At 41.0% G+C, this 14,008-nt stretch overlaps 1 protein-coding gene across 1 annotated transcript in view; it reads left to right on the top strand.

The window, feature by feature from the left end:
* The window catches only part of PRKCI (protein kinase C iota), a 148,374-nt gene that overhangs the window by 105,907 nt on the left and 28,459 nt on the right, over positions 1–14,008 (top strand). Inside the window, exons 9-11 of the mRNA XM_089675487.1 lie at positions 2,522–2,698; positions 12,702–12,799; positions 13,460–13,546. Of these exons, the coding sequence (XP_089531613.1) occupies positions 2,522–2,698; positions 12,702–12,799; positions 13,460–13,546 (362 nt within the window). The remainder of the gene's footprint in view (positions 1–2,521; positions 2,699–12,701; positions 12,800–13,459; positions 13,547–14,008) is intronic.

The following is a 14,008-nucleotide window of genomic DNA, read 5'->3' on the forward strand; positions in this document are numbered from 1 at the left end:
TTCCTTCAAAAGCTCCTGGGTTGCTTTTGCAGTGTGTATTGGATCATTGTCCATCTGTACTGTGAAGCGCCGTCCAATCAACTTTGCTGCATTTGGCTGAATCTGGGCTGACAATATACCTCTAAACACTACAGAATTCATCCAGCTGCTTCTGTCTTCTGTCACATCAATAAACACCAATGACCCAGTACCACTGGAAGCCATGCATACCCATGCCATCACACTGCCTCCACCATGTTTTACAAATGATGTTGTGTGCTTTGGATCATGAGCTGTTCCAAGTCTTCTCCACACTTTTTTCTTCCCGTCATTCTGGTACAGATTAGTCTTTGTTTCATCCGTCCAAAGAATGCTTTTCCAGAACTGGTCTGGCTTTTTTAGATGATTTGTTTGGCAAAGTCTAATCTGGCTTTTCTATTCTTCATGCTTATGAGTGGTTTGCACCTTGTGGTGAACCATCTGTATTTGCTCTCGTGAAATCTTCTCTTGATTGTAGACTTTGACGATGATACGCCCACCTCCTGGAGAGTGTCCTTCACTTGTCTGGACGTTGTTAATGTGGTTTTCTTTACCATAGAGAGGATCCTGCGATCATCCACCACTCTTGTCTTCCATGTACGGCCATGCCTTTTTATGTTGCTGAGCTCACCAGTACATTTTTTCCTCAGAATGTACCAAACTGTTTTTGCTGCTATCTCCCTGTTAGTTTTGGTTTCGTTTTTGAAGCCTTACAATGGCCTGTTTCACTTGCATGGACATCTTCTTTAAACGCATGATGTAGGTTCACAGCAACAGATTCCAAATGCAAATACCACACTTAGAATCAACTCCAGACCTTTTACCTGCTTAATTGATGAAGAAATAATGAAATATCCCACATCTGGGCATAAAACAGCTTTTGATTCAATTGTCCAATTACTTTTGGTCCCTTGAAAAAGGGGGGTTGGCTACTCTTAAGAGCTGTAATTCCTAAACCCTCCAATTTGGATGTAAATACCCACAAATTAAACCTGAGAGTGTACACTTTCAGCCCACATCCATTATATAACTATGGCTTGAATATATTTTGGTAAATACCTGAAAAACAAAAATTGTGCCTGTGTCCAAATATGTATGGACCTAACTGTATCTCCTTTTGCCCATTGCTACACAAACACTATCAGACGTTTTTCAATATATATTCCTAAAAACATTACTTTATGTAATAATCACAATGCTCAGCTAAAGGCTGGGATTGTTGTACAGGCAGAACTGTTGATAGTTTAGTTTTTTCCTGAGTGCCATTTTCCCAGCCCCCTTCAGTATAGATCAAAGGCTCATATGACCATGACTTGAGGGTCTGTGTCTGCTTTGAATTGTCTCCTCTAAAGGAAGAAATGTTTCCCTCATCTTCTCATCTTTAGAACCCACAACATAAGTGGCTGAGTGAATTAGAACAGTCTGATTGTCAATGACTCAATTGTGGTAGTAGAACATTAAACAAAGTCCACAGTCTCGGTTACACTTTTTACATTAAAGTGATACTAAAGTAAAAAATTTTTTTTAAATTAACAAACATGTTATACTTACCTGCTCTGTGCAGTAGATTTGCACACAGCTGCCCCTTTCCTCTTCCTTTTGGGTCCCCCACCAGCGCTCTGGCTGCTTCATGCATCCATAAGACACATAGAGCTCCGGCTTGGCCCCACCCACCTCTCTCTCCTCATTTTCTCACTGGCTGTGATTGGTTCCTCACTGGCTCACTCTCGGGCAATGAGGAGGGAGAGTCCCCATACAGCCAAGGCTATTGTGAGCACTGCTGGATTGAAGGGTAAGAATGGGGGGGGGGGGTGCTAGGGGGGTCGCTACACACAGAAGGTGTGAAACGCTGAGCCTTTAGAACCACATTAAATGTAGAGTTTGTTATAGTAGGATTTGAGTCATTGGAGCTTTTTACCCAACATACATTTAATATTGAAGATTGTAGCTATTCGAAGGAAAGCCACTTGGTTCCTTAGAGTTACATGAAAAGTGATTAATTGGCTAAATATGTGAAAACTGGTGAAAGGTGGACCTGTCAGCTATCCCAACCAACCAATCTGATTCCCTCTTTAATTTGAAATCAAACCATATTGGTTGCTATGGGTGGCAGCTTCACCAATGTTCTTGTTTTCATGAGCATGTTCACCATTTCAAACTCTTCTGGCACTTGATGTGCTCATGCCTTCAAAGTAGTAAATTGAATGTATTTCCTTCATTGTATGAACACAGAAAATTTGCGTTGTTCTCTTTAGCTTCAGACATGGATAGCTTTCTTTTCTTACAGTAAAGCATTGTGTGGTGAATTGCTGGAAAGCTGTCCTCTTTAAGCAGTATTTTTTCATGAATAGTATTGTTCTTGAGTCATCCTCTCCTTGTCTTACTGCTGAACACAATGTCAATCGCTACAAAATGCTGCTGTAACATGAAATTATTATACAGGATTTATTATACATGAAATGATAGCTTTCATCTGTTCCTTTTGAATTTGATCTCTCTGCAGGCAAGAAACAGCCGGGAGAGTGGTAAACCCCCCTCCAGCCTGGGTCTGCAGGATTTTGACTTACTCAGAGTTATTGGAAGAGGTAGCTATGCCAAAGTACTGCTGGTGAGGTTAAAGAAGACAGAACGCATCTATGCAATGAAAGTTGTCAAAAAAGAATTGGTCAATGACGATGAGGTAAGCAGCTGCTAAAGTTAGTCATTTGTCTTCTCAGTTTTAGGGAATATACTGTAACATTACATGTGCTTGTATTCTTAAAGGTTTGAAGCAGAACTCCAGGCACTTACGCTAATAGTTCCAAATCTTGGGAAAAGTGCTCAGGACAAAATACGTCCAGCAACATAACCCAACAGGAGTTATAACCTATCCATATTCTATCAAAACAATAGCTATACAGGGAACACTGTGCCTGGAGGGAAAGGTTCAACCTCCATATGAAAGGTTTCGTTACAGTTCTAGCTGATAAAATGTAGAATAGACTTCCATGGGAGCCTAGGCCTAGGTTTTTGTAGATTGCTTCAGGGCCAGCAACATTTCTAAACACAAATATAACTGGCTATTAAGGACATTTTTAAGAAGTGGCACTGTAAAATGCTGATAAAGGGAATATTCAAATACCTGTGAGGATCAGGCAAAAATATGAAAACTGGATTCCGCTTTATATGATCGATTGTTGTTGGATTTGTTTTTGCCTTAATCTGGGTTAATTGTGATTCTATGGTTCAGAGGATGCAAGGTTTTTATTTATTTGATGGTACCAAAGGCATATAGGATATCTTTTTTTATTATTGTCATTATTTTGCATAAATAAAGATTCAAACATTTTGGCAATCATTTTTGCATCTATTTTATTAAAGAAATTGGCCCTTAGGAAAAACCTGAGGTCTTTAACCTGGTTTTATTTTCACTTCAAAGTTTACTTTAAAAATGAGCATTATACAAGGATTTAGGAAGTTGGTTTAGCATTTACATAAACTCTGCAGTAGCCCAGAAAAGTCGGGCAGGAGTGTGGCTAGAGATCATAAGGGCCCCATAGCAACATTTTGAAGAACCCCATCCCCTAATCAACTCTCTGTGGTACCTGGCAATATCAACAATACATGTCACTAATCTAAACATGAAGTATGCCTAACTAAGGACAACTATTGTCAACATAGTAAGGCTGTGTGTAGGTGGTTCCGATTTTGACCTTTAAGCCCACAAGAGACAGAGGAAAAATCACTTTATTTCGCCATCTAATCTAACAGCATGTATGGAGGAATCTCCATTGTATTCAGGTAGCCCATGGCACCTGAATTTTTTGGCCGATTTTAGTAGGAATGAGCTGAAATTCAAGCTGTCTATGGGGGACCTTAAGAGTGTCAAGTAGTGTGGTGGATAGACATTATAATAGAAGCACCACTACAGGAAATTTACTTTTAGGCTCCATTTACACTTGGCGTTTTACGGAATGTGCAATAAACTGCACAGAATATGCAGGTTTTGGAACTTTGTTGCAAATGTACATTGTGCTTGCGGTGGCATTAATTGTTAATATTGTGACGAACACGGATGTCTTTTCACCAACCTATGACAAAAGACTGGTCTACCTCACACCACGCTGTCACTTATGCAACAATGGCACTCTCAGCCCCACACTGCACAAAGACTTTCCAGCTTGCGGGACCACAATCTAGGTGCCAACAGACAAAGTGATTGTTACTGGGTTTAGTTAACTAATCAATTAACTCTTTATACTGCCTCCACCTACTTTTATCGAACAGTGGGAAACTTCCACAAGATTAGCAATAACAGGATTTTGAAATAAATGTCTGTACATACACTGTCACCACAGACCTGTATATTCAGAGATTTATCATATTCCGTAGCGCTCTTCAAGAGACGAGGATTCTTTTAGTTTGCATCAGAACCTTGAAGACAATTTCAACACTTTTCAAAATAGGGTTTATTAATTAAACTGTGCAAGTAAAATATTTACAATAAAAAGAGCAAAGGTATTACAAAGTAGGAAAGAGACGATAATGCAGTAGAGAAAAAAAAAAGTTGAGGGTGAGAATACTTAACCAGTTTCCGCCCCACCCGGTCGCCATTTGGCCATAGGCTAACACTTCGTCCCTCCGGGAGGACACCATATGGCGGCCTTCCCGGATCGTGCTCTGTGCGTGCCCGCAGGGCCGCGCTGTGGCGAGATCTGTCATCAGCCTTGTACCTCGGACACAGCCGATGACAGATCTGTGTACAGGCCCAGTTGCCATTACCATGTGACCTGCTGTCACCAATCACAGCAGGTCACATGACAGTTGAATACAATGGATGGCTACCTTTCATGCCATCCATTGTATACAAGTGTGTCTAGCTGTGAATGGTCACAGCGATCACATGCACAGGCTGGGCCAATCACAGCCCATCTGTGTCATGTGATTAGCTGTGGCCACTAATAGCTAATCACAACAAAAAAAAACCTGAATGAATCGAATTTTTTCGAAAAATTATGACAAAATTCCAACTTCAAAAAACTTGCCATGCCTCTTATGAAATACTTCGGACTGTCATTTGGGGGATATCTGTACTGTTCTGACATTTTTGGGCCTCAAGAAATTAGATTGGCCGTCAGTGCTTCAGGATTGATCAATTTTCAGATATATCCCATAGTTTGTGAACTCTATAACTTTCCTACAGACTAAATAATAAATACTGATTTGGATTATTTTCACCAAAGAAATGTAGCAGAATATATCTTGGCCTAAATTTATGAAGAATAATTATTTATTTGCAAACTTTTATAACAGAAACAGAAAATTGTGTTTTTTTTTTTTTTTTTTTTAATTTTCAGTCTATTTTTTTGTTAATTTAGCAAAAAATTAAATACCACCAAAAGAAAGCTCTATTTGTGTGAACAAAATGATAAAATTTTAGTTTGGGTACAGTGTACCGTGCAATTGTCATTCAAAGTGTGAGAGAGCTGAAACCTGAAAATTGGCCTGGGCAGGAAGGGAGTAAAAGTACCCGGTATTGAAGTGGTTAAAGGATAATTTCACCATTGGGAGCGTATTACATGTTCCACCGCTTTTTAGGGTGTAACATGTTCCCGATCCTGCAGCCCCTGCCAGATTTTCCCCCCAAGTTTTTCCTTGGTTTGATGTTAAACGAGAGCTGTCAAAATGTGGTGCCATTCCACTTTTCTTCACATCAAGGGGGGTGTTAGCAGAGACCATTTGACCAATCATCCATTCTAAGAGGTGGTTGCTGGGATGTCAGTATTTCAAAAGTTAGGAATTATACTGAAGTTTTTGAGTGTTGACTGATAAACAGTCAGAAATGGGCAATGCTACAGTATTTACAATAGGGGAAGAGCTGAAAATGTCTGGTAACACTCCAGTCACTCAAGCTTGCAAGGGTGAAGGTTTTATTAGGGTTTCCAGATGGAAATGTGGATTGGTTAATGGAAAGGGCCAGTTTGTCCAATAAATGGACTGATAAGTAGGTCCTGGCATCAGTTAACAGTTGTGGATTCCATGACTTGAAGTAGGAGGGAGCGGGAAGGTCACTACAGCTGTGTCTTTGGTAAAACACAGAAAAGATAGTGACAAGTAAAATGTATTGGCTGAATAAGGAACAACATGGCTGGTACACACACAGCTATTCGTGTCCAGTACACACGACCATTACAAATGGCACCCCAAGTCTGGGTAGCAGCCACATGTTTCCCAATGTGTTTTTTCATGCAGAAAATGCACCAAACACGCAGTGAAAAAATACGATTTTGGAGCTTCTCTGGGGCGTTTGTTGCACTTAGGGCATCCCAATAAAGTAAATGGGCTGCTTCATGTGTAGCACACAGAAATGCTCTTAAACATACAAAAAAACCACAAGGGAGAATGCAGGTTCCTGCTATGCTTGGGTGCGAACCCAGCCTTAAACCTAATTTTCCAGCTAACTGTATCTCCCCAGTTTTTCAGATCCTTGGATTAATTATAGTCCAGGATTTGTAGGAAAGGTTCTAAGAGCAATAATTCTATACTGCTCAACATATGACATCCACTCTTCTAGACTGGAAAATGCAGTTACATTTGCCTTCAACAACCTCCCTAATAGGATCCTCCCTTGCTTCCCATAGCAGCCGTGTGGGTCAGGTGGGTGAGGTCAGGTGTCGCTATAGGCAAATTTATAATTGCCTCCATAATCTATTGCTTTGAAATTGGCACCTCCAAAAAATTTGAAGCTTCAGAAGTCAGAGAAAAGGGTTTACTCACTCATTCCAGAGATGTCAGTCCTAGATGTGTATACACGTTTTTAATATACAAATTGTTAATGCTTAATAAAACCTAGGAGTTTTATTAAGAGCCAGTGGAGCTGGCTATAAAAATTGATAAACCTGATTTAATCTTGGGCTAGCTATTCCAATAAACTGCTCCTCTTGTCTCTCTCCTCAAGTATTCTTTAAGCCTGCTATAATGCACATTTCCTTGTTAGAGTGGTTCATATAAGTGTCAAATTTATTAATTCAGCCTTCCAGCTCTCTTAATTACTTTAAACATATACAGTTGGGCTCAAAAGTTTGCATACCCTGACAGAAATTGTGAAATTTTGGCATTGATATTGAAAATATGACTGCTCATGCCAAAAAATGCTCTTTTATTGAAGGATGATGATCATATGAAGCCATTTATTGTCAAATAGTTGTTTTGGCTCTTTTTTAAATCATAATAACAGAAATCACCTAGATGGCCTTTGCTTGAAAGTTTACATACCCTGGAATGTTTGGCCTTAGTACAGACACACAAGGTGACGCACACTGGTTAAAATGGCAATTGGAGGTTAATGTCCCACATCTGTTGCTTTTTAAATTGCACTTAGTGTCAGTGCATAAATAGTCAATGAGTTTGTTAGCTCTTACGTGGAAGCACTGACTAGGCTAGATACTGAGCCATGGGGATCAGAAAAGAACTGTCAAAAGTTCTGCGTAACAGAACTTTATAAAGATGGAAAAGGACATAAAAAGATGTCCAAAGCCTTGAATATGCCAATCAGTACTGTTAAATCACCTATTAAGAAGTGGAAACTTCGGGGATCTCTTGATGCCAAGGTCAGGTAGACCAAGAAAGATTGCAGCAATAACTGACAGAACAATTGGCCGGGATTCAAAGAAAAACCCACAGGCAACCTCAAAGAACTACAGGCTCCTCTGGAAAAAGATGATGTGGTTGTTTTTAAGGAGTACAATACGGTGATACTTGAACAAAAATGAGCTGTTTAGTCGAGGTGCCAGAAAGAAGCTTTTACTGCACCAGGTGCCAGAAAGAATCTTTTGCTGCACCAATATATATAATGCGGTGCTCCTCATAAATGAGTACACCCCAACAGATTTGTCAGAGAACCTTTTACTTTCCTTTCTGAAGTTAACATTTTCTATGGGACACTATACTACAAAATACTTCCACAAATGCGGGCCATTGATTGCAAACAAGATTTGTTAATTTGCACACACAAAAAAGTATTTTTCCTAACAAATTCTTTCAAGACCATGTTGCAAAAATGAATACACCCCATGAAAGTCTTAGGAGCAAAGCTACATTTTAGACAACAAAATCCTAATTAACAAGAATTTAACTACAGGTGAGTCTAATTATTCATTAAATAGTTCAGCAACATAAAAAGGCATGGACATCCACAATGGTGGATGATCGCAGGATCCTCTCTCTGGTAAAGAAAAACCCAACATCCAGACGAGTGAAGGACACTCTTCAGGAGGTGGGCGAATCATTGTCAAAGTCTACAATCAAGAGAAGACTTCACGAGAGCAAATACAGAGGGTTCACCACAAGGTGCAAACCATTCATAAGCCTGAAGAATAGAGAAGCCAGATTAGACTTTGCCAAAAAAAAATCTAAAAAAGCCAGACCAGTTCTGGAAAAGCATTCTTTGGACGGATGAAACGAAGATTAATCTGTACCAGAATGACGGGAAGAAAAAAATGTGGAGAAAGCTTGGAACAGCTCATGATCCAAAGCACACAACGTCATCTGTAAAACATGGTGGAGGCAGTGTGATGGCATGGGCTTCCAGTGGCACTGGGTCATTCGTGTTTATTGATGATGTGAGAGAAGACAGAAGCAGTCGGATGAATTCTGCAGTGTTTAGAGATATATTGTCAGCCCAGATTCAGCCAAATGCAGCAAAGTTGATTGGACGGTGCTTCACAGTAAGATGGGCAATGATCCAAAATACACTGCAAAAGCAACCCAGGAGCTTTTGAAGGAAAAGAAGTGGAATATTCTGCAATGGCTGAGTCAAATCACCTGATCTCAACCCAATTGAGCATGCATTTTACTTGCTGAAGGCAAAACTAAAGGCGGAAAGACCCACAAACAAAGAACAACTGAAGACAGCTGCAGTTAGAGCCTGGCAAAGCATCAGAAAGGAGGAAACCCAGTCTTTGGTAATGTCCATGGGTTCCAGACTGCAGGCAGTCATTTGCAGTGAAGAATTTTCAACAAAATATTAAAAATGAACATTTTATTTATGATTATATTCAATTGTCCAGTTACTTTTGGTCCCTTGAAAAAGGTGGGATGGCTACTGGCTACTCTTAAGAGCTGTAATTCCTAAACCCTTCCTCCAATTTGGATGTACATACCCTCAAATTAAACCAGAGAGTGTGCACTTTCAGCCCATATCCATTATATAACTATAGCTTGAATATATTTTGGTAAATACCTGAAAAACTAAAAATTGTGCCTGTGTCCAAACATATATGGACCTAATTGTGTGCATGTGTGTGTCTATATCTACATATATATATATATATATATATATATATATATATATATATATATATATATATATATATATATATATATATATATATATATATATATATATAAAAAGCTTTGTTATTGGTAATTAGTCTATGAATTTAGTAAAATAGTCACACGTCACAGTATGATTGTAAAATCTACTTTAGATTTATCACTGGCTGCATAGTACAAGGGTCTACCTAAACATTACATTCATTTTTTTTCTTTATTTGCAAATTGCAATCAAACTGACTGTAGCTTTGCCACATGAATATACACTTTCGAAAGTGGACATTTACTTTCCTAGGTAAACGGCTTTTATTAATTTTTAGTAGGTCAACCGCAGTACATGACTGCATTCTCACTTTGGAAAATCATAGTGAGGACAGTTGTAAATTCTCTTTGACTCTGTAAAGAGCCAAACTACCTGAAAAAGATATTTTGTCTTTATCAATGCCAGTAGCCCATTGATAAAATGCCTGTGCCTAAATATTTACCTCCATTAACTTGCTATGGCCATTACGATGGACACTTAGGCTGTATTTACACCTATGTGTTTCAGTAATGCATGTTTTACTGTTTGTTACTGAAACACATTCTACTATGCGCATTGCTTTGTAGTGCCATTCATTTGGAACAGCACTCCAATGCACATGTACAGTAGCTGTTGTAAGTACATGCAGAAAATCATACTACAATGCATATGGTATTCTGCATAGAAGAAAATGCTGCAGTCGCATTTTTTGGATTTTAGAAAGTGCTTCCAGCCTTTTCAAAGTGAATTATTATTATTATACAGGATTTATATAGCGCCAACAATTTATGCAGCACTTTAAAATATGAGTGCCAACAGTACAGTTAAAACACAAATAAATACAGTAGGAATCCAAAGGCCCTGCTTGTTAGACCTTACAATTATTATTATTATACAGTGTTTATAAAGCGCCAACAGTTCGCTCAGCGCTGTACATTACAATGGGAGACAATACAAGAGACAGTACAATAATAATACAATGCGATACACGAGGGGTTCGAGGGCCCTGCTCCTTAGAGCTTACAATCTAGGAGGGAGGGGATAGTGGTACAGGAGGAAAAGCTGTGGGGGATGGAGTGGTAGGAAGAGTGGAGGAGATCGGCAATTAGCAGGGGGCGGGGTAGGCTTCCCTGAAGAGGTGGGTTTTCAGGGTGCGCCTAAAGGAGAAGAGAGTAGTTGATAGTCTGATGGATTGGGGTAGGGAGTTCCAGAGGATTGGTGATGCCCTGGAGAAGTCCTGGAGGTGGGCATGGGAGGAGGAGACCAGGGAACTAGAGAGAAGGAGGTCTTGTGAGGAGCGGAGAGTGCGTTTTCGGTGGTAATTGGATATTAGGTCGGTGATGTAGTTTGGGGCAGTATTATGGACAGCTTTGTACATCAGTGTTAGCATTTTGAATTTGATCCGTTGGGCAATTGGAAGCCAGTGGAGGGATTGGCAGAGGGGGGTGGCGGAAACGGAGCAGTTGGTAAGGTGGATGAGTCTGACCGCCGTATTCAGGATTGACTGAAGTGGGGATAGCCTGTGGCGAGGCAGGCCAGTGAGGAGGTAGTTGCAGTAATCGAGTCGTGATATGATGAGGGAGTGGATGACCTGCTTAGTGGTTTCTGGGGTTAGGAATGGGCGTATTTTGGCGATGTTGCGGAGGTGGAGTCTGCATGAGTTTGTTAGCGATTGGACTTGGGGCTGGAAGGATAGATTGGAGTCAAGAATGACACCAAGTACTCTGGCTTGCGGGGTGGGCCTGATGGTGGCATTGTTGGACGTGATGGAGAAGTCAGTAGGGGGGGGGTGCGCGGGCTGGGGGGAAAACTAGGAGCTCTGTTTTGGAGAGGTTCAGTTTAAGGAAGTGGAGCGACATCCAATCTGATATGTCGTTCAGTAGGCTTGTGATTCGGGCGGAGACTGAGGGGGTGAGGTGAGGGGTCGAGAGATAGATTTGCGTATTGTCGGCATAGAGGTGGTAGTTGAAGCCGTGAGAGTGTATCAGTTGGCCAAGGGAGGAGGTATAGATGGAGAAGAGAAGGGGCCCGAGGACAGAGCCTTCAGGGACCCCAACAGAGAGGGGGAGTGAGGGGTAGGTGGTAGCATTATAGGTAACACTGAAGGAGCTTTGTGATAGGTAGGACGAGAGCCGGGAGAGAGCGGAGTCTCTGAGGGCAAGGGAGTGTAGTTTTTTGAGGAGGAGGGGGTGGTCGACTGTGTCGAAAGCCACGGAGAGGTCGAGGAGTAGGAGGACTGAATAGTGGCCATTAGCTTTGGCGGTTAGCAGGTCGTTGGAGAGTTTGAGTAAGGCAGTTTCGGTAGAGTGTAGGGGACTGAAGCCGGGCTGTAGGGGGTCGAGGAGGTTGTTGTCGTTGAGGTGGGAGCTTAGGCAATTGTACACTAAGCGCTCAAGGAGTTTGGATGTGAATGGCAGCAGGGAGATGGGTCTAAGGTTGTTCGGGTCAGCAGGGTCCAGGGAGGGCTTTTTAAGTATGGGAGTGATGTGCGTGTGCTTCAGAGGGGAGGGGAATGCGCCAGAAGAGAGGGAGTGTAGGATGGAGGAGGAGGGAGGTCGTAGGAGTTGTGTGGGGACAGGGTCGAGGGGGCAGGTGGTGAGGTGGGCTTCAGAGAAGACCTTGGTGACCTCCTCAGTAGTAGTAAGGTCGAAGGAGTGGAGTGTTGAGGGGGCTTCAGCGTGAGGGATGTTAGGTGGGGTGGAGGTCTGAACAGTGGTGAGGCCGAGGGAGAGGGGTGATGAGGGGGTTGCTGTGTGAGAGGAGATAGGTGGGGAGGAAGTTTGAGCAGCGGCGATGTCCCTGCGAATTGTGTCAATCTTGTTTTTTTAAGTGATTGGCAAACTCGAGGGCGGTGAGTGAGGTGCTGGGTGGAGGTGGGGGTCGAGAGAGTAGAGAGTTGAAGGTAGAGAAGAGCCGGCGAGGATTGAAGGAGAGGGTATTGATGAGGATCAGGTAATACATGGCCTGCCTTAGCTTAGTGCACCTTAATAAATTAAAACACGTGTTGACACACGTGTAGCAGCTCTTACTTTTTTTATTTGTATTTTTCATTTTCTTTACATCATGGAGAATCTGACACAAAGACTGAAACAATGATTACTGTTGCCGAATGAGTGAGACACCATGGCATGAATTCCACTGGGTACATTTTTATTGTTGCAATCTTGGTGAAAAGTAAGAAATGAAAAATCCAGTGAGTAATTTGGTCTGTGGTTCTCATAGACTTTAGGGATCTAGGTGTTGTCATATCCCAGTACATGATTGTATTGGTTTCTATTCTGTGACTATTGTGCCTTGTTTACTTTTTATCACGTGGACCATTAATCTCTCTTTGTTTGTGTTTGTCTAGGATATTGACTGGGTTCAGACAGAGAAACATGTGTTTGAGCAAGCCTCAAACCACCCTTTCCTTGTTGGCCTACACTCCTGTTTCCAAACAGAAAGCAGGTAATACCTACAGCTTCTCGCTGACCTGAGGCTTTCTCCTACTGCAGATAATGTACTGAATAAATATAGACCACCGCTCCTGTCTGCTCGCTGCTGTGTTGATATATGGCTTAGAGCTGATTTGCACTGTGATCACATAGTTTGTGACTGCAAGTGGAGGTGGATAAATTGACTGCTTCGTGTGCTAGCCTACATAGTGATTCTTGGCATTAAAGTAACATTACAAGCAATGTCTTGTTTTGTTCACAAATGTAAACGATATGATATTTAAAAATGCTTTGTGTTCTCAGACCATAGGCTCATTTGATTAGGTTGACAGCTCGAGTCTTCCATGTATTATTGAACATTCGTACATGTTGTTTTCAGCTTTTGATTAGATACCCAATTATCAGGTTGCCTTTACTAGCTTGTTAAATGCTGAAAATCTACACTGGTCTCTGTCACTGGTTTCTACAAATAATGTTATAATTGCACAGAGATACTGTTCACCCAGATATTTTATTTAAATTGCCAAAAAAGAACAACAGAAATGCATGGAAAAGTTGCCCATAGTAACCTTTAGGCTGTAGAATTGAGTTCCATTGAGTATTAGATATCAGCCGTAGTATTTTTCATATTGTGCCTTTATATGCATTTAGGTCTTTTTTGTTTTTGTTTCAGGTTGTTCTTTGTTATTGAATATGTAAATGGTGGTGACTTGATGTTTCATATGCAGCGTCAAAGGAAGCTTCCAGAGGAACATGCTAGGTTTGTTATTGGCAAGAACTGCAATTGTTTTTTCATGTATACATGTCTTTTTATCTGCTGTGTCACAACCTGCAACAAATATGTACGTCATGAAGGAAGTTCCGTTTGTACTAAGGCGATAAGTATTATTTACAAATATTAATATTTTAGCTAGTTGGACACATATCTAGCATTTCCATTATGTAGACTCCACACTGCTACAGAGTTCCTGCACCATCTGGCTTCAACATACTCAGGGGTATGCATTGTGGAGAATGATGGTTCTGGCATCCATGGACTTGGCATGCAATATTCATTTAGGCTCCGACCCCAGGCATTAATTAACTAGCTGTTAGATACAAGCCAGTTGCTATTTTGACTGATTCTCATTCTGAAGGCCAACTTCTGTGCTTTTTCCACAGTTTTCACTAATTGTTCAGACTTCTGTGTTACCTCACTTATATTATAGCTTGTTCTCACAAG

Source organism: Staurois parvus, unplaced genomic scaffold (genome assembly GCF_062004578.1).
Source record: "Staurois parvus isolate SC_StPar_1 unplaced genomic scaffold, SC_StPar_1.0 ptg000155l, whole genome shotgun sequence".
Taxonomy (NCBI): Eukaryota; Metazoa; Chordata; class Amphibia; order Anura; family Ranidae; genus Staurois; species Staurois parvus.